Here is a 27,387-nt window from a genome sequence, read left to right on the forward strand (position 1 = left end):
TATATATATATACACACACACACACACATCGTTTTATTATATACATATATATTGTATATAAATACAATATATGCGTTCCTACGTCCCGTCGCTGCCGCCGCCGCTGCCGTCGTCCCGGTGCAACAGCAAAGCGGCCGCCGCCTGGTACACGCACACGCACACACGAGAGCGCTCCACACACCGTCACACCATCGCCGCCGCCGCCGCCGCCGCCGAATAGTCGCAGTCAGTCGCGGACGCGGTCGCGTTTTAACCGTTGTCGTTCGTCGTTCAGTTCCGTCGCTGTCGTTGTTGTCGTCCTCGCAGCCGTGCCGTTTTTTTTATTATTATTGTTTTTTGTTTTCCCAAATCTCGACGTTATACGCGGCCGCACGGGAGGTATTATTATTCGCCAGAAGAGCGAACAGCGTTGTCCCTCGCCGACGGTAAATAGTATATATTATAATATAATAACTTAACAAATCGTGCGCCGTGTTGTCGTCGTGTTCACCGACGTCTTCCTGGCTACCGTTTCGTCCTGCCGTCCACCACGTTCCGCGGTGTCAGCCCAACGGATTACCGGGATAACGTTTAGAACGCCAGGTAAACGATATTAATGGACACAGTATATCATCAAACACGAGTCATAAGGTCAACGATAGTGCTATAAATATTGTACACGAATTCAGTGATTTGTAACGGGAGATGTGTCGTGTCTCGTAATGTCCTGTCGCGTCGTCGACAGGCTACTCGTTGTTTACAAAACAATGTTGTTGTACACAAGACGCAAACGGTGTTCAGGTGTCGGTAGTCCGTCGTGACAAAAAAAAAAAAAATTCAAAAAATGGTATCCGCGGCGCAGAGTGGCTTCGCGTGCAATAATAATAATAATAATAATGTAATAGCGCCGCCGTAGTTTTGTTGTTGTTATATTATTATTTTTATTGTTGTTACTAATATTTTTCGTTCGTTTCCAGCCATTGTTTGTATGTCGGCACGACGGAACTTTGCGGCGTTCCTGTGCTGGAATGGACACGAGGTGTCGGCTTGTCGGTGATCGGGGGGGGGGGGTGAGGGGCGGAGGGAAGGACGGGAATCGGCGGTCGTGGGGTGGAAGGAGATGGGTAGAGGGGGGGCCGTAACGGACGTGGCCAACAGAGATGCCGGTTGACGGCCTCTAGCTGCGGATGTTTTGTAACGGTATCGTGCCATTCTTTGTGAACTCTCGTCGTGCCCCGCCGCCGCCACCTCCGCCGCCGCAGCCGTAGCCACCGTTCTTTCCCGCCGCCGCAGCCGCTACCACATTACCGCCACCCTTTTCCACGATTTTTCAGACCGTTGACCTTGAACGCGCACGCCGCGCCGCACGGACGCTCGCGCGCGCACCGCCGCCGTCGTCCTTATAAGGGCCACGGTAACGTTATTTATTTTCAGCCGTACTCAAAATCGTAATTTCATTGTATACCGACGATTTCGGAATCCACGGTCGATCGCGCGCGTTCGGTCGCCATAATATTCTTTGTTTTTATTTACCTCGGACCGCGTACGCTTCTCCGTGATCCGCGAATAGTATTTCGCGTCGACGGACGGCTGGTCGAACACGCGGTTCCGTTTGGAAGTCGCAAACGCGATTATTATTATACGTACGATAATTCCATAAGTATATACAACGTGTGTGTGTACATACGAGTATCATGATATCACATTATACACACTAATGTTAGTGATAGGAACTCCCGAATAGTCGCGAAGTCAACGGCCGATACGCGCCGCCCCACGGTCTCGGTCATCTTTCCTAGGCCACGTCAAACTGCGGTCAAGGTCACTGTTAAACGCCCGGCGACGATGATAATGATGATATTATTATCATTTTAAAAAGACACTATTGTTTATTTGTTTATTCCTATTTTTTTCCGTCAACAACTATCGACCCACTCCAAACCTATACGATGCACGTGAAGTCACCGCTCCTCGGTGCTATAATGTAACCAACCGCCACCGTTTTTTGATATATCTTTACGGGTAATACTGTGACTCGCCTAATAAATAGGAGTGAATAGGACCGAAATAACACTATTGGCCCAAAAGGAGCTGTGCCCAGGGAGTGAACGTTAAACTGAAAGTATTATAGAGACTAGAGACTTTTAGGTTGGGCTTAATATACAGTGAAAAATAGTTAAAATATAAAATTGTACCATACCTGATATGCGAGATAATGTAAAAACATTGATTCCTAGTCGAATTAAGATTGGTATTTGAAAATAAAAGGCCGTAAGACACTACAGAGCCATAAAGCGTGTGTATAGGACCGATAACGGATAGCTGCAATAAGTATTTATTCGAGTTCCCAGCATAATTTTTTATTTTTATTAAATATTTGTTTTATCGTCGAGACTCCATAGGTATAATAAGTGATTTGATTATTATTATCTCGCCGATGCATATTACAATATTGGAAAAATAAATAATAATAAACAATATATTCATAACCGCGTGATCGAAAAACAACGATGACATACTAAGATGGTTTTGATTTTTTAGCGAATTTTAAGCTATTACTCGTAACTCGTAGTGTTACAAAATGTATTAGGCTATATTATTATGCAACGTTCGTTTGAATGAATTCCGTTTCGATGTTTTGCGCGATGCCGATATACTAATTTTCAATAATAATATCATCTTCTACCATTCATGGTCATGGGTGTTTAATATACTAAAACCCTAACTAGGACAGATTAAATGGATTAACAGTGTTGTCAGTATACTCTGGTAGGTATGTCTATATCTCCTAAAGAGGTCATTGACGAATTAGAAAGACAATCAAGAAAATTAGATACTGTTCTATAAAAAAATCTTTTTATACATTATACAACATATTTTTTAATATAACCCCCTCCCATATATTTATTTATTTTTATTTATTTATAATCAACGGGCATAAACCTTTAAACAATAAATCAACAAACATTACTTAATAATCGGTACATATGAAACTAATAGACAAAGTGATAATAATATAAATAAAACCAGAAGACAAAAAGTATATATCTATATATAAAAACAAAAATATAAAATTATTAGGCTAGGTATATTGAAAATATCTGCACGTCACTGAATGATATAATTTGTTTTTTCCATTAATAGTCTCTTATGATGGTAATAGTTGTCACGTCGGATGATCAATACGGCCTTGCCCTATTGGGTGTAAACCTGTTATTCAAAATTGTTTTTAGTTTTAGTATTCCTCTTACGATATCTACATAATAGAATATCCGTAAAAATTCTTCTATTTATACCGCGTATGCGCAGTGGTTCGACGAGAGTTCAATACATCTGACAACGATGTGTCGTAACCAAAATTCATCTGATGATAATGTAATACATCATATTTCAATTAAATTATTATCACTTGTCCATATAGACGAAATCCTCCGACTGGATAATTATTATTATAAATGTAGTGTAGAACTGTATAGACACTATAGATACTAGATAGACGTCTATAAACAAAAATATTGTTCTAAAAATCACAGTACCATTCTAGCAGACAACAGTAGTATGTAGTAAAAATGTGCGAAAAAACGGAGTATAGATGTGTCCCCACCAAGTATAACTGTTTTACACGTCCAATAATTGGTCACGTTTAACTATATCATTGAACCGCGCGTTCAAGACGACCGTTGCGCAATGGTAAATTGGTAACATTACCATCTTACCGATATCACTATATAATGTTTGATACAAATAATATTTTTCATAGGACATTTTTTTTTTAATAGAACACTATTACCATGCCGAATACCACGCTGTGGATCAAATGAGCAATGCCTTGTATAACTGGCTTTTGACTGTAATCAAATTCACCTATGCGTTATATTCGTGATTTTTACCTTATTTTATCCAAATTGTCCAGTGTGACATTTTTCTGAGTACTATCTTGCGTGAATCAGTTATTATTCCGTTGGATAGGTAAGTGTTGTGTTTGTAATACAAAAAAATCTTTGTTTAGTTTAATTTTATACATCAATTAATAAGTATGTAATGGGTACTGTGAGTATTTTTAACGTTTTTAATAATTCTTAGATCAGGTTTATTACAGTTTGAATATTATTGTTCTTAATATTTGCACAAAATTACATCACCCATAAAAAATACCATAGCCCCTCTTAACAACCCCATGATCTTTGTTGAACAGTTGTACTACTTAATACTTTATACCCACAGAATAATTGCGCCACTGTGATCGTATGAAATATATAACTGTATACGCTTAAAGAGAGAGAAAGAACAGATGGTGTGCTACGTTCGGTCATGATTCTGATTGTTTTTTATAATACTATATATATATCATTCCTATTGTGCCGGATAAGAAAAAAAGGACGCGTCAACAACATTGACATTATAATAATAAAATGCAGATATTGTGTGCACAGTCAAATCATATAAAATAATAATAATAATATATTTTTTGCCATCTCCACTGCGAAGGCAGTCGCACTTCTGTCAGGCAGACAAATAATACGTAAAATTCCGTTTGACGAAATTACACGAAGTCATAAACGCGCTGTGCGTTAAAGAAAAATACACGTTTGAAACTTATATTGACCTAAAGCTATTATACGCGTCGTCGTTTATCCACAATATAAAATATAATAAAACACAACAACGTGTAATGGACGGACAAGCGCGTAAAAAAAATGATATATTATTATACAAAATTACCTAAGAACAAAGACGGATCGATAACACAGTGCTTAACTTTCTCTTTATCGAACAAAAACACCCGACGATATTATAATTTACCAGCTATTCTATATAACGATAATATTATAAGCCGATTGTTCGAAATTCCTCGATCTCGTTTTGTTTACCTCGAAACACGGTAGACTTGGACGCAATGACACACAATTCAACAGGTGTTTAACTTTTCATTTATGTATAGATTCGCTACTATATATAATATAATATCATAATACAATACACATTACTACATATTAACCGTATAGGAGGTACTCGTACTTTATGTCTGTATAATGTCCATATATTGTGTGTAATATGCATCTCGATGGCTTGATAATATGCAATATGCTGATAATCAAATACTAGTTTTTAATTCTTAACGTAACTATAGTAACGACATCATAATAGGTATTTAATATTTATGTATACCTAAACTAGTTTAAATTAATTCAGTTATTTATCCAAACAGGTTATACCGTTTACTCATTATTGCAATACATGACTCGCTGGTTGGTATTGGTTAATGTGTATACTCTCTTTTTATTTACTATAGGACTCCTGCGTTTTTTAAATGAATTTTTTCCCGTGACCCAAAATGACGATTTAATCACCTGTCTAATCTCTATTTATGTTTTTCAAATTGTCTTACAGTATTACTATTGTTTTATAACTTAATTTTATGAATAAAAATAACAGTGATCAATAAACCTTATTCTGTTATGGCTTATAACAAATTATAACTATTTTATATAATAATATTGTAAATCATATTTGAGATGATATACTCAACCTTACGTTTATTAATTATTAACATATATGTGTACTGTTTATTTGATTATTGGGTTAAAGGTATCCGTTTTACCATTCATTCTGAATAAAAAATATCGAAATTGAACTACCATTAAGTGAAGAATAAGTTTGATAGTTGAATAATTTGTATAATAGTCGGATAACTATCAGATTTTTAAAAACAACTTCTTAATACATAAAAATTAAAATATGAATGAAAACAAATATTGCTTCTTTGAATGTTTTCGACGCATATTATGGTATACTGGTTTTTATGTTTACGATTTCAGAGATTGTGTCATACAATTCATACACTTTACATATCACAATAGTCAATATAATATGATATGAATAATGTAAATATTTTATTTTAATAATTGGAATTTTCACTAAAGCAGCATACATTGCATGCTTCGTATTGTGTATACTGTATAATATACTCAATTCATTGGTAACAAGGTGAATATAAACTGAATGTGCTTTATTAATTGTTCAATGATATACCAATCGCAAAGACGGAAAGAGATATTGAATAAACACATAAATAAATATTGATAGTTCAACATTCTGTCGACTTGGTATATCCATTGTTAATTTATTGTTGATGCCTATAGAACTATTAAAAAAAATATTTTAAATTGTAAAGAAAAAACTAATACCCAAGTGTTAAACTAATAATTTAATTGTTTTATTTTTTTTATTAAATCATTTTTTTAGTAGGTATTGATAAATGATTGACAATAATATTGTATACAATTTTTCTTCATTTTCGCTAAGTCTTATGCTACCTATAGGTAGAATATTAAAGAATTCGTTGTTATAATTTTTGCTAATGGTTTTGATCATTAGGAATCTAGAATAAAAATGTTAGAGATAACACCATTATTCAATTTACCTTGGATAAAAATTGTTAACGTATAGAAGACATCTAATCCGTTTCTATATTTCGTTTTACGAAGAATGTAAAGCCATATCTTAGCTAGTTAGGGATTTCATTTTATAATATGATACGTCAGTTGGTCGTCACGAGTTTATATTTTACACGATGCTGTTTATTTTTTATCAACTTTTCTAAGTATTATTATTTATAAGACATACATATTTAAGTATATTTTCAATAATCACGAATATGAATCCCAAATACAAACAGTGATACGTCGTGTTATCAATGTGTTTTCAGTTGTGTTTCAATGAATATTTTATCTTGGTCATTCTGGATGATATTAAGTACAAACACAGTTTAAGTATATTTTATGTAATATTTTGAACTATTTTTGGTAAAATGAGATTGTTTATATATATGTATATAATATCTATAAATATATTAGTGCTCTGGTATGGAAAACTATATTGAGTGTAGTTTAAAGGCATCAGTTTAAAAAAATTATATATACTTTTCTTTATAGATACAAGCATATAAAAACTATGTATTATCTAAGATCCTATATTAGAATAAAAATGGCATATATTATGTTACCACACGTGCCAATTATTCGGATGTTTGGCATCGGTTGCTGTACTCCTCGGCGCCGTCACTTCATTTTGAAAATCAAAAATAACCCTTGAATTACTATATGAAAGTTCATACCGAATAGACGACATTGGCTGTAAACCCGTTATAGTGTGGGAAGTAGAAACTTACATTAAATGTCATTTTTATATAAACTATACTATACGGAGTAACTGCAATACACTACATATTATATATCTTTCACAATCGTGAGTCGTGACTCGATAATCTATATTCGCTTTTCATAAATGTCATGTAAGAATTTTCATAAAATAAAGTGTGAATACACTAATTGTTCGTTCTGATGACCAATATATTTATCTGTATAATAAATTTGTAAATATTAATAAACGGTTTAAATAATGTTATTAAAATTCAAAAGTATATAAGTTTTCAAAAAAATGTTTAATTGTAAAATCACAATAATTTTAGTTTTAATTATAGGGGTTTTCCACGTGTTTTCGTCTAATACACAAATAAGCCTAAGAATTTAGACATATTTTCATTTTAATATACAGATTGATCTATTGATACTGTGAATTTGTCGTTAAATTACTTAAAGATGAACTTTTTCAAAAGTTGAGTTAAATATAACAACTTTTTAATTTCTACTTTTTTTGTATTTTTTTCAAGATTCAGAACGATAACAAAAGATATATATTTTTAGAAAAATCAATCTCAATGATCGATGTGATCAACTTGACGAAAAATTAAAATTCAAAAATGTTTTCAGAATTTCCATCTCCTTACTATAATAATTAGTAAAAGAGCACCTTAGAATAAAAATACGTCAATTTTTTTTTAAATATTATTTTATATTTAAAATATTTACCCCCCGACCACCGTTGTTTGTGTCAAAATTATTTTTTTACTATCGATAATACTTTGTTCGTGTTTACTGAAAATTTTAACTATAAATGTTAAATATGATACCTATGTATATAAATTTTAAATTGCAGACAACAAGTAGAAATTTGGTCATTTTTAAATTCGTCATATTATTTATAGTAAAACCTTTAAATAGCAATATGGCAGACACTCCGAGTTATCAACATTTCGTTCGTTACTCAGAGAACAGAGATATCCGAGGAAATATCTGATATCAGAGGAGGCAAATTTTTGAAATTTAAAAAGGTAAATACGTAAAAGAAAAAACAAACATTATGATGTTAAATTAAATTAATTGTTCTAATAATATATAATTTTAATATTGTATATAAATATATATTTAAATAAATACAAAATTATTAAAAAAAGGAATGCAAACATCCATAAATAGAATTCAATTTGGTGAAAAAATCAGTTTTTGAACGGTGTTTGTTGTCGTTATACTATTGTAAGCGTGATTTTATGTCTTCGTTTTGTCATATTGTTTTTAAATAAAGATTAAATAGGCGTCTGCTATTAGGATATTTTCTCATTAAAAAGCAGTGAAAATATCCCCGTTCTTAAAAAAATGTCTAATGTCTGTAATTGGAAGGTGTCCGTTCATTGTATATGATTACTGATAAGTAATATTGAACCTATTACTATAAGAATTTGAGTAAATACTACAGTGTGGATGATTATCTCGAGAGATTTAAATGAAGTTAAAAAAGCCTGGTGCCGGGTCGAACGTTAAAGAAACCGAACGTTTTTGTTATAAAAATGTAACACAAAAATAAAATTCTTTTATGTATACATAAAGAAATATTGCAATAACGGCACATTGCATTATACCTATTACCTATACCGACATACCATTTGTATACATGTAATATACGTAAACATCGTAATATCATTATAAAATAAAATATATGTATATTTTATCATAATAGTAATGATAATAATAAATAATTGTCAATGCCGTATTTGTGGCGACTTGTGAATTGTGCGATGGCGGGTTCCATTGTTAACTCGTACATTCGTCGTTAAATGGTGTTCTGTGAAGGCGGCCAAGTGCATATATAAGTGGTATATCTGTTCTTTGCCAGAATGCCAGTAGAAATATTTTGTAGCGTTTACATACGTTGGTTGACGAAGAAAAATCGCCTCACACGTGTTCCTTAATTTCGGAGATGAATAGATGATATAGGTATAAAAAATATGTCAATTAAAAAATATGCGAATGATTTATTTTTAAAAACTCCTTTTGCGTAACCCACAATATATTACTGCGGCGGTTAGTTAGTGGTGATGGGTCTGAGATTTTAATGCTTTTGGGATTTTTTTTTACTAGCGGTAAACTGGTAACTATTGTATAACTATAATATGATGGTGCTCGATTTGATACTAATCTAGTTCATGAATTTTTTTGATTGGATATACTGAATTTTATGATTTTAGGCATTTAGTATTTAAATTAATTTAAAATTTATCTAAAATGTTTATTTCAAGATTCCAAATGAATTGTATAATATATATTCTTCTATTATCGTAGAAAATAATTAATCTAATTTGCATTTTAAATTAATTAAGATTAACACTAATCTAATAAAATCGATAGGTACGGCTATAATAGTTAATATTTTCGGAGTGTTATGATCACTGAACATAAATAAACTAAATCAAATCCAACATCATTAAATTAACAAATTATTAAATATTAAATTAATTATGCATTTATACAATGTATGTTTAATTTAAAAAATTTTGTATTTCTTATGTGTTTGTCATAATTTAAATTTTACAGCATTAATGCATTTTTATTGGTGATTTTCTTAGTTATTTTTAATATATCAAATCCCTAACCTATACATAATATACCTGTTTTATTGTATACGTAACGTCAAACCTCTTCGGGCCCCGATACCGCCGTCATCGTTCGTGTGTTTATTATTTATGTGCATACAAAATATTGTTATAATAATAATACGTTCTTTATAGTAACGGTGATGAATGTATCTTCGAATGTCGTGACGCATAAATATTATTACTAAAATTGTGTATCATTAGATAAGATATTGTCACGTTAAATTATTATTAGATACATACTAAAGTTTAAGCTGTACGTCACATGTAAGTACGTAACTTGTACGGATTTTTAATTGAGGTCCCCGTTACCACCCCATCCACCATATACATGACATTATACTGATTACTACATGTAATCACCGGAATGGCTGTCTATAGCCTATGTTTATCTAATTCCCCCTTAATTTCTCATCATTTGTGTACACAATGCGTACTCGAAAAACGATAATGTTCGATCGATCGTCATGCAAGCACCTCACACTTTTTTAAATATAAATTCCTATTTAAGGCATGTTTTTTTTGTATCATTGAGGAAGGGATTGTATAAAATTGCGAACGTAGGCACTCCCCCCAGGGGCGTGTATAGAAATTAATTTCAGGGGGGGTTAAAAAAAATTTCCATTCTTAAATTATAATTAATTGTACAATCAAAATTAATACCCGTACCAACCATACATTTCGGGGGGTTTAAGCTCCTACCCCCCTGTGATATTTCCAATACTTTACTCCTTGTTATCCTATTTGCTCGGACTATCGCTTGAAGAAAAATGCCTGTAACCTGCATTGTTGTTTTAAGTCATGATCGACTGAACTTATACCTAGTTCATATGTATATTATATTATATGTTTATTAGTACATCAATACACGCACACCACAAGTTTCAAATCCGTAATGCACACTTCAATTTCGGACTATAAAAATAGACAGAGGCTACGTACAAGTATACCTATTATCTACGTGACTTTATTATGATAAATAACGGCGTGCGGTGTAAAGAACATAATTCGCTCCAGCATGCAGCAACAGCAAATGCACATTCTCGTTTGTCAACACAGTAATCAGTATAGTGATAAATACAATAATAGTAAATAAAAAAAAAATGCAACGAAGGGAACGCAGGAGGACGGTCACTCGCGCACACATAATAGTAATATTATAATAAACGAGCTGCGCGCGCGCACGCGTCCGTGCCTGACCTTGGCAAGGTTGAATTTTGAGTCCGACGAACTGCGCGGCAACGTCGCCCGCGCCCGCGCGCAAACATACACGCACACACACACTAGCGCACGCACAGTCAACGCGAGTATAGTAATAGTTTTGTAACGTCTGCCGTCACCGCCGCCGACGTCCTCTCGTCGATTTATAAAAATAAACAACCTCGCGGCGCCCGTGTCCTCTAAAGCCGTCGCTCAACGGTGTCGCGTTCGTGTTCGTGCGAAAGTGTGCGACGGTGACGGTACGTCTGCCGCTGGAAAACGAGAAAAGCGTATACGTTTTTCTGCGAGTGGGCGGTCGGGCGGTGTTACGAGAATATTATTATGTTTTCCGGTCCTTAAAACGAAACCAATTCAAAAACACTTATACTTAGCTGTCAACTAGTTCACGTCACTCACTCATCAAACAATTTTAGATTATATAATTATTACAATTACATATATACCATGCCAATTTTTTGCTCTATGCGCGCGTGTATGTCTGTGTCTATTTACGCCAATGCTAATAATAATGCTAATATTTCAAAACTAACAGTCATATTGTAGTAATTAACCGATATATAAATTTAAATTTTTTTCATTCGTCGTTGGAAATTCAATAAATTTGATAAAATAATATTACGTATTTACGTACAAGTATTATAAGTAACCTATATTTGCGTATAGGTATTTTGAATGGCTGAGCCAATGGTAAACTTGACTTTATCAAAACGTCGTAAAACGTCTGTATAAAGTAAATAAACAATAATATTGGATTTTGAGTTTCTTTTTGTACTATCTAAAAATTAGAAATGATGGCTTCGTCAATGCGGTAATTAATAATTTATGATATTATTATTGTTGTTGATCGCGTACGACGACCCATGATACTCTTGGATACGTATTGTACATAATAGTCATGTATTATGTATATTTTATTATTTAGTTATAGTTTTGTATAATATATATATATATTATTGTAGTATACATATATATCAGTGTAAGACTTGTGTTTAGGTAAGCTAAATAGTGAAATAAATGTTTAGTTTAAAAAAAAGAAAACACATGTTATAAAAGATAACTATGTTATCTTATAATTAATACTACTGTAAAATTTGTTAAAAATTAATAATTGCCTAATTGGTATAATCAGGAATTTTATTTGTGTACATTTATAGGTACATGACCTCGTCTATGTACACATAACATAATCACGCCAATCACAAAAAGCTTAAATACATAATCACAGCACTATAGCGTCTATAGCCGGCTACTATGAATTTGGGTAAGACAGCCCATACAAAATCAGATCAAAGACCACCATTTCAATTTGTAGGACTTTGTCTCTAGGGTGAGTCGATGCTCCAAGAGTTAACATCCCCACTTTCGTCTGCTTCTTCCGAGTCCATTTCGAGTTTCTTATATGCACTATATTTTCTCAGGTATAGCCGGTACAGTGGTATATATGAGTAGAATATTCTATTTTATAGATTATATTATATTTTTAAGTCCAATCGTGTAAATACATGCTATCTTGTTTGAATAACGTAACATCCTGTGAGTGATGGCCTGCGAATTACTGCAATTCAATTGTATATGTTGAGGGATTCGTCTCTTTTGTCAGGTTAGCCAGATTAGGTGATCAATATCTCGAATAATATAGTCTCCATCGAACCAGATCACATAAACACCGTACAAAGGAAATGGAAAGGGCGTATTTCTCTTGGAATGCGTGTATATATTATTATGTGACCACGGTCAACTGTAAACTGTATTCGAATTGCAGTTATTTATTATTTTACATTCTATATTATGGTATAACGCGTCGTGTGGTGTAATAAAATAAACTGCACGGCCGTCCCGCCGCAGTGGTATTAATAATAACATTTAAAATTAAAAAAAAAAAAATGCCCCGCGTGAAATTGGAACTTGTTGCGCAACGAAGAGAGTTGCCAACGGCCGACTGGGACCGCAACGTACAGATCTGATACTGCAGCAGTATACGCTAATACATACATTATATTATATACAAATATACAATATTATTTATATATTTATGTTTGAGTTACATGTTATAATATTCCTCTCACTGGGTTCGATGATTACGACGAGTGTTTAATTCTTCGAATATTGCCGCGTTGCCCAAATCGTTTTTTACACGCGTATTCTGCATTTTTTATCAAGCGTACACACACGGTCATTAGTAGAAATAAATTGACAAATTATAAAAAAAATACTGAATTCTCGTTTAGTTGGTATACCAGCTACACTGAATATGAATTAAGCGACGAGTCAGTATAATATTAAATATACATAATTTATATTATCTATTACATATATTATATTGACGTAACATTTTTTCGTTAACTTTAATCGACCTAGTCAACATATTATACATGCATACTGTCGTATTAGGATGATTTAATGTTACTGTAGGTATTATTATTACGATTTAACGATATGTACCGCATATGGAGCAACGATACTTCAAACTTCTAAGTATAATTGTTTCAAATGGTTGTCCAATGTTCACTATTGTTTTTTAATATGTAATGAAAAAAATATTATATTATAATATGAATTATTATTTAGGCTGACCAAATTTAATAATTAATAAAAAAAAAGTATACATTTGCATGTGTTATTATTTTATTAAGGGGTTTAGATATACGTGTATATTGGGTTTTCTTCGAAGTTCGAATAGCTTTGTAGCGGAATACGGGAATATACGTATTTTCTAGTGTATATTTATGTATTTTTATATTTTATTCATATGGAACGCGAGTTTTGTAGAAGTATAATATAATTATAAGGACTGGGGCAAAAAATAACAAACATATTACAATAAATCAACAAATGTTGATATTTGTCCTATCACTTAAAAATTATATTATTAAATTAAATATGAGGAGAAAAACTAAAAAGAAAATATATTATAAAAATAAAGACAATATAGAAAACATATACATTTTCTGCAACTATTAAGAGGAGATAAGCAAGGGACCTTAAAGTTTAATTTATATTTGATAATATTGAAAAAAATGATATTATACGTTTCGGAACAAACCCTTCGTTTTGTTTGACAATTGCGTACAAATTGTAAACCAATTAATACCTAATGTTTTTTCTTGTTAATAAAAACTTGGAACAGTAACCAGAAACTATAGCTTGAAGTACTTACCCATAATAACATTTAAAATATTTAAGAAAAATAGTTTTAAAAAGTTACCTATAATACATGCGTACTATTATAAAAACAATTCTCCGTGACCATTATTAAAATACCAAATTCCTAATTTTGTTTCTATTTAAGAATAATTTATCATAATGATATACGTGTATTAATTTTATACGTTGAAAATAACTGTATAGTGTATACCACACACATTACTGAACGTAATCTGAAGGTTTCCAATGCATTTTTTGGTACATAGAAATCTGGACTCTATAATAATAGGTTATTATTATTATTATTATTATTATTATGTATATTATATCGCGCGATGCTGACGGTTTATTTATAAGTAGGTATATAACGATATACGTGTAATATTATATAACATTATTATTGGAGGCGCAAGAAATAAAATTAGTCTCGTGTCGGAATAAAACAAATACACTTTGTGTAGCTGCTGCTGTGGCTGTTCACTGCCAATTATAAACAATGCAACCAAGACATCAATAACCCCTTCGAGCTGCGCCGCCGCCGACCATTCCTCGATCGTTCGCGCGCGCATTGGCCATTTCACTCGGCCGTCAGGTCACACAACCGGTTTCGTCGCCGTGCGCCGTGTGTGTCGTTGCTTCACCACACTCGGCTCGTTCGTTTTTACAATCTGCACACGAGTAATAACTTAATGTATAGGTATATACCATATTATTATGGTAGCCGTTCGGCGGTTACTCGGCCGAACACGTAACGTTTCTCTCCTATCTGCCCGTACGGTCGTAATAAAATGTGCCCCCCAGTACAAGCGCGTATAAAATATATAATATATAAATCAAATAATCGCGGCCCGGCCGTTGGTAACTTTTACAAACGTAATGAATAATATAATACAAGCCGTGCGCGCGATGTGAATATACGTTCCGTTCTATAATATGTCATATAATACAATAATATGAATAATATGATATAAATATCTGCAACTTATACGTATTATTTTGACATCGTAATGCGGGGTCCTCGATTGTAGGAAGGAAAGGGCATGGTGATTTTTTCCGTTTTTAAAACGTGTACCTACATCAAATTATTGAGGTACATAAATTTTAAATCGTATTGTATCATATTAAAATTTTGAATGTTTCTTTCTGGAATTACAAACTATAGAACCGTTTTCAATAAAAATGCATGGTACATCAATAGGTTCCTTTGCTCTCTGAAGGTGCTTATAGCTTGCGCATGTTTTTAAATCACTATATGGGTTGCATTGTTGCAATAGGGAGGCTCTACACGTGGATATAATTTTTTTTATTACGAATTATTTATTATTATAATAATAATTAATAGAAATATGCCCTTAAAATCAAATACTATTATGAACACGATTAAAATGAATAATTTTATGATTTGTTTTCTTAATTCTTAACATATTTTTAACGCAAACATCACAATCACACAAAGAAAAATACCAAGTCTTAACAATATTGGATTTACGTCGGCTTCTACGCATTCTTTATATCTCCGTTTGTGTTTACAGCAGAAATATGTCCAGAATTAAAAATTGAAAAACAACCCTATATATATATATATATTATATGATATGGAACGTTATTCAATAGTTTCAGTATTCAACTTTATACCAATGTGGCAATATCATATCTATATAGGTATGAACTGGATTTTATATTACAAAACATAACTCATCGGTATAATATGCCGGGTATATATAACGTATACACTATATAAGCTTATAGCCTGTATAGGTATAAAAAAGCTTTAAATTTAAGTACCTAGTCTTGTTGCGACCGCAGACTTTTCCAAATCAGATTCTCTCTATTCCTTTCAAAACGTCTTGTTCTTCTATTCATATAATTCTTTTAATACCGTCATTAAAGTTTAAATCGTGTTACCAATGAAGAGGACACACTTTAAATTTTACGTCTGATTGGTCATTCATTTCACATTATAATATGATTTTATTAATCTTTGTTATTAACTATCACTCTTGTTTTAGAGTAAGGCTCGTTATTGAGCTATTAACACAAAATAAAATATTATCATAAAAATAAATAAACTATATGGTTGGATTTATATTCGACCGTCGTCGTTTCCCCCCCTCCCCCACCACAAAAAAAAAATCGGCCTTGTCGTTATATATTGTAATGTGCATGGCCAACGATCATCGCATACTGATTATGCATATAATTATATTATACCTATAATAACGTTTGCGTTTTTGGTTTTCAGCGCGCAGAGGACGCGACGTCGTCGACAGCAGGATCTGATAAAATTTCGCCCGCGAGACGATAGCGACATGGCGCGCGCCCCCGCCCATCACCTTCGCGCCCACATCCGTCATTACCGGGACTGCGTCGAATGCCAACGGTTTTACGCGGTCACGTAGTACACAACGGCCCGGCGCGCCCGACGACAACTGCTGCAGTAGGCGCTTCGGCGTCGTCGTCTTTTCGGTGCTCGCGAGACGCCGCGATGCTACACCGTCCCGCCGTCGGCCCGTCACCGCGGTGGTCACTGTTCTGAGACCATGGCCGACAGCGACACCAGAATGTGGGGCCACAGCGTGCAGGTATCGTCCGGCCCGGTCACCGTCACGTCCATCAATCTGATCACTCCTCATCTGCAGCCCAACGCGCAGATCACCACGATAAAAGGTGTGTACTATATAATACGTAGGGATAATATAGGCATATGATAATATTGCCCGCGCGTTTTTTTTAAGGGGTTCTGTGTAGGCAATTTCGATATGAATTATAAAACCCTAGTTTTTAGTGTAGGTGTCTATAAATATATATTGGAGTATCTTTACTCAGTGTCGATACCATAACCGGTGGTTTTTGAATTGTAACGAGATTATAATATAATGTAGAAGAATAGTTTTGCTTGAAATTGAACTATATACTAATAATTAAGTTACAACTGTTAAAAAAAAAAATCAAATGTAAGTATCCACCACAAAAATGACAATATTAGCCGTGTCAATTTTATTTTTTTCGATTAATTTAATATCACAATTAATACATATAAAAGTTATTGTTGATTTAAAATTTGATTTTTTTTTGATTTTTCAATATTTTTTTTTATATTAATGATGTATATTATATATTTACATAAAAAAAAGGCTATAACACCCAAAATATTGTCATTTGTATTGTTTAAAAATATGGTTTCTAAACCGTAACTTTAGTCCGAGTGGTTCTTTCTTTTGTGCAAATCGATTTTCACAAACAATTTATTGATATGAGGCGTCCTAATCGTTTATTATGACGTGTTCTTTATTCTTTAATAGTATATTATTAAATTTTAGTTTTATTGATTTGTATTTATACGACCTTTAGCTGATAATCGTCATCTTATTATACAGTGAAGCTGCTATTTCAGTAAAGTCTCAAAAGGACCTCACTTTATTTTGAATAAAAATACATTATTTCATCTTAAAAACAAATTGATTGTGTTAAAAGAATTACTATAATTATAGACATTTAATGTCCCGCTATAGTGCATATAAACACCATATATTATCTATAGCAACATCCACTCTCTATCTGGCCTCTTTGACTTAGCTTCTTAACTAATCATCTAAATCATCTCATTAAATAACTCAACATAGATAATATTCCAGGAAATCCTCTCGGATAAGCTTGAAGTTGGCGCAAATATATCATAAATTAACAGTAACCAAACCAAGTTTATTAATTATCTCCAGTATAATTATTAATCATTACATGTTTATTCTGTTATTTTTTTCGGGCCAAACTGTAACGATTAATCACTTACGATAAAGCAAATCATATGCCTATCGTAAAACATAATTATACAATTTACAAATATTATTATCTATAATATTGGTATTATTCTCTTATTATACCTATACGAGCCATGATTTGACTTTAAATGTTGATGGGGTGGATTCAAAAGTCTTGCAGGGATAACTTATCAAAGTAATTTTATTAAAATTAAATTCGGTTTGTTTACCTAAACATAATAAAAGTGGTATTATATATAAATTATGCAGGTATATATACGAGTTGAGTATTTTAATATAACGTAACTAGGCTAGATGAATAATTCGATTGGCCACAAACATAAATAATATGGCCTGTCTTACACAAAAACCATTTGAGAGTAGGTGATAAGATTTCGCTAACAATTTTTATCTTAAAAAACTTTTTTGACGAATTCTTTTTACGAAACAAAAACGTGTATACAACTCATTACAAAATATATAATATTAAGAAATCTATTGACTCATTTACGAAATTCTATAAAATTATTGGAGACATATAAATACAAATTGTAAATATTATCTGTCTCAACTCCAGTGAACACACCAATATGTATCGAGTGCATATAGATTATTAAAATTATAAATACAAGTAAAAATTTGAATTGAATTATCATATCTTATATTTGATATTCTCGTTATAAAATTATACATCTGTCTATTTCTCTGGCTACTGTTATGGTAAAAATGAGTATGTACTATATTTAAATCTCAAATGAATACCTATAGGTACTAATATAATAATAACCATAATCGCTTAGGACATAATATTTCACATTGAGACGTAATACAGTAATTGTTCCAAAAATGATTACACACCGCTGTCCGATTAAATTAAGTGTTCGGGATTATATCTAATATCTAAATACGATGTCTTTACATCCTCTTGCTTACCAATAAAGTGTTATAACCATTGCTTATAAATTATAATAATATATTGCAATGATAATAATGTAATATATTGCGTTATTCTATAGAAATTAGAAATAGAATTCCTAAATATATTCGCTAATGTATATGAATTATACAAAGTTTCACTCGGTAGTTAATACATATTGAATAACAGTTAGTTCTTAGTTAATATATGAATTATTTTATTTATAAATGTGTAATAGCTTATGATTATATATTTAAATTTCTAATATTACATAATATTGACAAATTTTTTTTTAAATGTTAATTTGCTTAATTTACCTAATTTTTAATATATTTTTATTTGAATAATTTTTTTTTTAATATAATATGCTGATTGACTGTTATATTTAAATCAAAATTGATTCAATTAAAAAATATACATTACACCATTTCTGTCACTTTTCAAAGTCAATAATTATACCTGTTTTGTTTTGTTTAGTAAATATATTTAATAAAACATTTGCAAATATACTTCGATAATATTTTTTTTTTTTAAATGTACTTTTTATATTGTATTATATAATTTTGATTTTTCTATTAATTGCAACCTTTAATTTCTATAACACCATGATATTACAGTATGTATCCTGGGTAGTAAATGTATAATAACTAGTTCAAATATGAACCATTATTCATTACATATCCATTCAAAACTTTAACTGAAAATGGCCGTCACTGTAGAATAACTATAGGTATACCTACTATGTAAAAAAAAGAATTTCAATATATACATTGTAAATTGTAAATTACATCGACTTTCGATAACATATTTTGTTTTTCTACCAACAGAGGAACCTCACGACAAGGACAGTACAATGACCGAAATAAAAGATGACATCATCGATGAAGTCGGTTCTGAATGCGATAGGGAAGTAAGTAAGATCGACTTCTCAGGAGTTACTATGAGAAGTAAAAAAATGAGAGCGGTTGAAGAAAACATGCCTCGGCCAATGTCCTGGGAAGGAGAACTATCCGATTCGGAAATGAAACAAGTAAATGCTATTCTCTAATTATAATAAAACGGACCTGGATAGAAATTTTCATAAACGTAACTGATTTTCAGGAAGAAGATAGGACAGTGGATGTACAGACAGCGAATCAAAATTATTTACTAACACGAAATGAAAATGTAAATAACCAGCAAACGTCCCCAGTTAAACGAATTATTTATAATGATAATAACTTGGTGAGAGTTTCTTGTTTAAAGCTCGTCAATACATTTTATATTCATTAACTTCTTTATGTATTCTTTTTACAGGTTGACCGAGTGATGGAGCATGTTAAGAGCAAAGTAACTTCGTCGAACAACGACATTCCGTTACTTGTTGATAAATTGTTAGGTGGCGGTTACAGCCCATTACTTCAACATAGAACAAATGGAATCAAACAGACGTCACACATTCCACCGACTCAAAGCCCAGACTCGGCCATACACTCTTGTTGCTCACCTGCACAGTCACCAATTACTTCCAGACATAATCCTCCGTCATCCTCAGGGTTTTCGTCCCCATCTACATTCACACCATCGTCATTGTCGAGGAATAATAGCGATGCTTCGCAATATGGTGGATCACAGCATAGTTCTTGTTATAGTCAAAGGTAAAATCATAAATCTATAAGAGTTTATATTTTTCTTGTATAATGTGACTATAGGTTATACACTTGTACTGTCTTTACTGTTGAAAATGATAAATTTATTTATTTTATTTACAGTTATTCCTCGTTGTCTGTTTCGCCTACACATTTTTCCCCAACACAATCACCAATACAACCAAGGCACATACAAAGAAATTTCCATGAATATACTGTGGCAGAGGAAACCAATGGCTATGAAGAGAAATTGTCAATGTCTGACATTGGTCAACAACATGGTATAACATCAGGTATTTCAAGACAACAACTGATAAATAGGTATGTATATTGTATGTAAAATTAATAAAATATGAAAAATCTTACAGTAATATTAATATAAAGAATTTCTTAATTTTTTTCTAGTCCTTGTCCTATTTGTGGTGATAAAATTTCCGGTTTTCATTATGGCATATTTTCATGCGAGAGTTGCAAAGGATTTTTCAAGCGCACTGTACAAAATCACAAGAACTATGTGTGTCTACATGGTTCAACATGTTTGATTACAATAGCTACACGCAAGAAGTGTCCAGCTTGCCGCTTTGACAAGTGCTTGAACATGGGTATGAAACTAGAAGCAATCAGAGTTGATAGAACAAGAGGTGGGCGTAGTACCTATCCATTTACTTACACAATACCACCTTCCAATATGCAGCCACAGCATAGTGGACAGCATTCTGGAATGAGCACTAATTCTGTAGACAATAAAGTCAAGCAGGAAGAAGGAGCATGCAGGACCCCACCCCAAGAAACAGCCAGACTGATCCCTCAATTATTGCAAGTAAGTAATGTATAATTATCACAAAATATAAATTCTCTACCAATAAGAAATAGCAATTTCTAAACTTATATACATAATATTAACTTCAGGATTGCTATACAATTTTCTAATGGTTTCATATGTTCTATAAAATTATAATTAATTTTATGATTAATTACTTTATACAAACAAAAATATTTAATATTAAATTTAACTTTTAGGATTTGATTATCTTTTAGTTTTTAATTAATTAACTAACACTTATAAAATTGTTTTAGGAAATAATGGAAGTGGAACATTTATGGACTTATAACGAAGGATCATTTGAATCATCAAATGCTAGTGGAAGTTCTATGAACCATTGTGGTGGTGCCAAAGAATTAGCTAAGAGTCGCTTAATGGCTGAGAATTCAGGAACAGATTTTCTTTCCAATTTATGCAACATTGCTGATCATCGGCTATACAAAATAGTCAAGTGGTGTAAATCTTTACCCTTATTTAAAAACATTTCGGTAATAAAATAAATATATATTTCAACTATTCATGTAAGGACTATAATTACTTAAAATGTTTTCTTTAGATTGATGATCAGATATCGCTATTAATAAATGCCTGGTGTGAGCTATTGTTATTCAGTTGTTGTTATCGATCAGTTAGCAGCCCTGGAGAAATACGTGTTAGTTTGGGCAAGTCTATTTCTTTAGATCAAGCAAGAGAATTAGGTTTAGCACCTTGTATTGAGCGCATGTTGAATTTCACTCAGCACCTGAGACGTTTGAGAGTAGATCGTTATGAATATGTAGCCATGAAAGTCATTGTACTATTATCATCAGGTATGATGTAATATGTTAAGTCTAATTTTTTGAAACATACTTAAATGAGTTAAACCAATAATATATGTACATGTGGCTTACAAACAGATGTATTTAATTATATTAATATTGTGATTTTTTAGATACAAATGATCTGAAAGAACCAGAAAAAGTTCGTGCATCTCAAGAAAAAGCATTACATGCTCTACAACAGTATACTCTGACACATTATCCCGAGATGCCATCCAAATTTGGAGAATTATTGTTAAGAATACCTGATTTACAACGTACTTGTCAGGTAAATATGACATACTATTAAATTATTTTAAGTTAGAGGTATTCCATCTATGTGTCACGGCTTCAATGGGTCTTTGGTGTTTAAATGTTGGTCAAAAGAATTGCAGTACAGAAAAGGAAAACAATAATATCCAGTTGATAATAAACTAGAATATTATCAAGGAAATAATGTTATTGTTGATACATACCGTATTCAGATGACCAGTTGTATATTGCGGTTATTTTTATTATTAATGTCATTCATCACAAATCCTTTAATGTAAAAATATTTTTATGTCGTTAATAATTTGGAAGCCACTTAATTGTGAAGAGACACTTAACCGTGAGATGAAAAATTTGAAATACCTCTGATTTAAGTAAAATTGTGTGAATGTGAGTATGTATTTCAACATTCAAATACAATTAAATCGTTTTATGTAGCTATCCTATGAAATTGGATTAATGGTGAGATGAGATTAGCGTTCAAATATAAAATATTAAATTTTATAGTTTAATATTTTTATAATTATACGTCCTTATCATAATTTTTTACTAACTAATAATTAGTAAGATTTGTAATTGTATTCAATTTATATTTATTTATTATGTGTTTTGTTATTAGGTTGGTAAAGAAATGTTATCAATTAAGAGTAAGGAAGGAGAAGGGCAAAGCTTCAATCTTTTAATGGAATTATTAAGGGGTGATCATTAATAGTTATTATTATTATTATTATTATTATTATTATATAAACGTCTGTGAAAGTATTTCTAAGTTTTTATCTGTAATATTTATCTAAGAAGTTATTATAATTTTTGTAAATATTTAGAAATATTTAATGTAATATGACATTTTGTGTAACAAACCTACACAATTTTGTTTTTATGACATTTTAGGTAATTTTTACCTCTATTCTATTATTGGATTAAACTGAAATCTAAGAAATTTAGAATTGTAATTTGTAGATATATTTTTCTAATTTTAATATTTTTTAAGTATAAAAAAAGTTATATTTAAAACATAAATTCAGAACAGTCTGAATACTGTGATCTTAAAATAGAATTAACATTATGTGTGTAAATAATGAATATATTAATTATAAATCTCCAATTATATGTAGTACAGGGTTTTATTGTTAAAAAACTCATTTTTTTTTTCAAATTCTATCAGTGTTCGGTATTGGTTATTCTTTTAGAATACCGCGTACTTAATAATATAATACACAGTGATGGGCTGGCTGTCTTCTATTTCAATTGATTGTACTTAATTATTATATTTCTATGTTATATTATTCATATGTATTCTGTCTACTTACCATAAAATGTTTACCAAATTTGAAAATCTTAATAGTTTTTGAACCATTTAATTAATATCTGTTTTAATCAGAAGTATTTGATAATGATATAATTAACTATATTTGTGTGCAATAAGTTACGTTACCAAATTTTAATTTACATGTTTCTTTGTTTTATTTTCTATTATTGAAATTTTATTGTGCCCATCACTTTGGAAAAATATTCCTTTGCTAATATTTTAATTTTTAGTATAAAAAACGTAAATGTTTAATTTAATTGAATGATAAGTTTTTAATATATTATATGATTTATATTTTACATTATTTGAAAATTAAATTAAATTTTTGATTACCTTCTGTATTTTTTTCCATATTTTTTTACTATCTGTTTAATTTAATTTTTGATAAATAAACAACAAACTGTATAAATAAAGCAATACATTAAATTTACTGATATCATAGTTTGTTATATTTAGAAAATATTGATAAAATCGAAATCTAAGCAATATTTTACTATAAGAAAATTATTGTGCGTGCATGTATGTACATGTAGATAGACACTAAATAGGTATACCTACTACCTAATTAATATGTTTTTATACAGTTGATTAATTAATACAAAACAAATAAATACATTTTTATTTTTTACATTGTTTATTTTCAATCCTTAATTTGACATTAAATACACTATTGTATGTGTGTAGTTCAAGAGTTGATAAAGGTGAAACCGGGTACCTATAACACCAAGTAAAATTAAGAAAATTTAAGTTCTCAATGAACTTATATAGTTATATTACAACTCAGAAGTATAGACATACAAATTTTGACATAAAAATTGTCATATTCATGAAAGTGGCGGCGTCAAGGATGGGCAAGGTAGAGCCATGGCCCTACCTCTGGCCTAACCTTAGACATTATAATATTCTTATTTTTAATTTTTTGTGGCCCTATCTTATAATTGATGGCCTTCTATTGGCTCTACCTAGAAAAAAATCCTGATGCCGCCACTTATTCATCATCATCATTTTATAAAAAATTAGTTTTACAAGAGCAACAAATGACAAATTAATAAATGAGAGAAAAAGGAATACAAATTAAATGGCAAAGGGAGAGCTTTATTGTCTTCGTAATGAGTAGCAGATCTAGAAATATGAAATAGAACAAATTGGTGTGTATGACAAGAGAGGTCATTTAATAGGACTTGAAATAATAGCTGGTAAGTCAGGTGTGTTGTTCAAGAAGTTTATATAATGCCTGCAATCAGCCATGAAATTTAAGCTTTAGATGCTGGTGTTCAGTCGTGTATTAAAAAGTAATCATTAGGTAGACTATTTATTTTCATCATAGAGCACATTTTAAAGACAAGAATTGAATTTTACAATAGTTTGAGGTAATAGTGGGTCAGAGGTACAATACATGTAATTAGTTTGATAAAACCTAGTGTTTTAAGTGTCTTAGGCGTTTATGACTAGGTCTAGGTGACTAGGTGTACTATCAATATTAAGTTCCATGGGCTCACTTTTTTTTTATAGGCTCATCATAAGGTCACCACCCTAAAAAATCTATTAAATAGGTAACCTACTAGGTTACTAGGTACTTAATCATATTTTGTACTTTTTATTTTTTATAATGTAAAAATAATATATTTTAAGTCAAACTAAAAGTATTAATTAAATGTTCATGTAAAAATAATATGTAGGTATCACGGTATCATTGGAATAAATACTATTAATACTTAACCTATAAGGTCATATAATATATCTATTATGTAGTTACTAGAACGTGTTTTTTTAATATTTTTACTAATTTTTTCAAAGTTGACTAATGACTGATGACTATTGACAACAACAATGAAATGTATTTTATTAAGTTATTATTTCATTGAAATGTTGAATACTTGTGTGTTATGTCATAAATATACTTAACTTTGGATATTTGGTCAAAACTTATACTTTATACGTTGTACTTACATATAAAATATTATAAATCACATCATAAATTAATATATCAAATAAACATATTATTTATAAACCAACCACGGCTCACGAGTATCCGGTCAATTTGGTAAAAGGCATTTACGTTAATAATTTTCGAATATATTTATACAGATATACGAGGTGTACCAGGACTATTTAACAAATATAATAACATTTGTAATGGAAGTTTGTTAAAAATTAAATAGTCTTGTTACACCTTATAAAGCGTACGTATTGTCTACTGGACACATAATCTTTTATCAAAAAAATTCAACAATAAAACAATAAATATAAATTGACTATGGAAATATTATTGTATTTTAAATTGATTGAAGTTCAACTTCAAAAGCCATCATATCTTCGCACCTCCCGGGTGCAAGTACACCATTATTAATATATTATAAGAAACCTCAGGTTACGTCTACGTGTGAGAAACAGAATATATAACAGAAATCAGTAATGTGACGAGATCTCATAATATATACAGATATCATTGACAGATTTTATACAATGTAATTGCAAATACAAAAACAATGATCAACAAACTTACTTACTAAACACTATATGTACTGTTTTTCTTATTAAAACAATTATTATAATATATATTTTTTTAATTAATATAGTTTCGATTAGCTGCGCATTATCTAAAAAACATCAGCTAGAATACAAATACACACTCATAATTGTAATCATTATATTTGTTGAAATTATACATTTTTTTATCAAAATATCACAATAAATGGCTATTTCGCTATTTAAACCCTAATTATGTAGTATAATTTTAGGTAGATACTAAAGTATTAAGTATAATGTTTAATATTAAAAATTATAAAAAAAAAATGAGCGAACGAATGTTCTGTATAGCTTATATTTATACAGTAAACTAAATTAATCTTTAATTTTAAAATAGTAAGTTTATTTAAAAAATCAAATGCATATCAATAATTCAAATGGTTTATAAATAATTGTCTAAGATAAAGGAAAAATAGTTATGTAGTAAATACAATTATTACGATAATGAATGATTAATAAAATAATTGTTTTTGTGTAGTAAGTATTTATAGCTGTTAACATCTGTATTTAAAGCTAAAAAGATAAAATGAATATAAATAATAAACATTACATGTGGAATCAGCTTGTCCGGCGTATTGTATAGACAATTTGTGTACATTTATGCGTAAAGCAACATAATAATGATGATAATCAGAGCTCAGGACTTTATGCATTTGCATATTTGTTCGGGAAGTAAATAGAAAAATCTGATCCGGTACAAATTTGTGTTGTGGTGTTTGGAGTTAAAGTTTAAAAGTTTATTGTGCATATGTTTGCATATTTTTGAAATTTTTTCTACAAATGAATATTTTTAAGATTTATTGATTTTTAATGCATATTTTAAAATAATTTTTGATTATTTACTCTTAAATCATATTTTTAGTAAATTAATCAATTTTATCTACATGATTTTGTCGGCAATAATACCGATAAGGCGATAATCAATAGCGTTACGGGAAAGACATTATATTTTTATCTTTGAAGACAATATTATTTTTACTTACCTAACGCAGGTTAGTACATAATTAGAATTATAAAATAATTATTTTTTAATACATAAAAATTGTAATTGCTAGACATTTTGCCTTCTTTTTTTTAATAATATAGTATGTATAAAATATACATTTTTAGTAATATGTACAAGATATGTTTTTTTAAAACTTAAATTTGAATAAGTATGTATTTCTTAATTAAAAATAAATGCATATTTTAATATTTTTTGGTGCATATGTATGCGCATATTTTTAAGATTTTAAACACATAAA

General features: G+C 30.7%; 1 protein-coding gene across 1 annotated transcript; it reads left to right on the forward strand.

Annotated features, from left to right (window-relative positions):
* Positions 1 to 210: 210 nt before the first annotated feature.
* On the forward strand, positions 211 to 23,773 carry LOC113553369 (nuclear hormone receptor FTZ-F1 beta). The gene is made up of 11 exons (XM_026956676.1): positions 211 to 582; positions 16,356 to 16,780; positions 19,615 to 19,817; positions 19,889 to 20,011; positions 20,084 to 20,424; positions 20,539 to 20,736; positions 20,821 to 21,235; positions 21,493 to 21,726; positions 21,795 to 22,047; positions 22,170 to 22,324; positions 22,925 to 23,773. The coding sequence occupies exons 2-11, from the start codon at positions 16,654 to 16,656 to the stop codon at positions 23,012 to 23,014; spliced, it is 2,139 nt and encodes a 712-aa protein (XP_026812477.1). The 5' UTR covers positions 211 to 582; positions 16,356 to 16,653; the 3' UTR covers positions 23,015 to 23,773.
* Positions 23,774 to 27,387: the final 3,614 nt, after the last annotated feature.

This window comes from Rhopalosiphum maidis, chromosome 2, assembly GCF_003676215.2.
Source record: "Rhopalosiphum maidis isolate BTI-1 chromosome 2, ASM367621v3, whole genome shotgun sequence".
NCBI lineage: Eukaryota > Metazoa > Arthropoda > Insecta > Hemiptera > Aphididae > Rhopalosiphum > Rhopalosiphum maidis.

Coding starts and splice junctions, on each gene's coding strand:
- LOC113553369 (XM_026956676.1), top strand. CDS start 16,654: ATGGCCGACAGCGACACCAGAATGTGGGGCCACAGCGTGCAGGTATCG. Junction 16,781..19,614: donor GCAGATCACCACGATAAAAG/GTGTGTACTATA, acceptor TTCTACCAACAG/AGGAACCTCACGACAAGGAC. Junction 20,737..20,820: donor AGACAACAACTGATAAATAG/GTATGTATATTG, acceptor ATTTTTTTCTAG/TCCTTGTCCTATTTGTGGTG.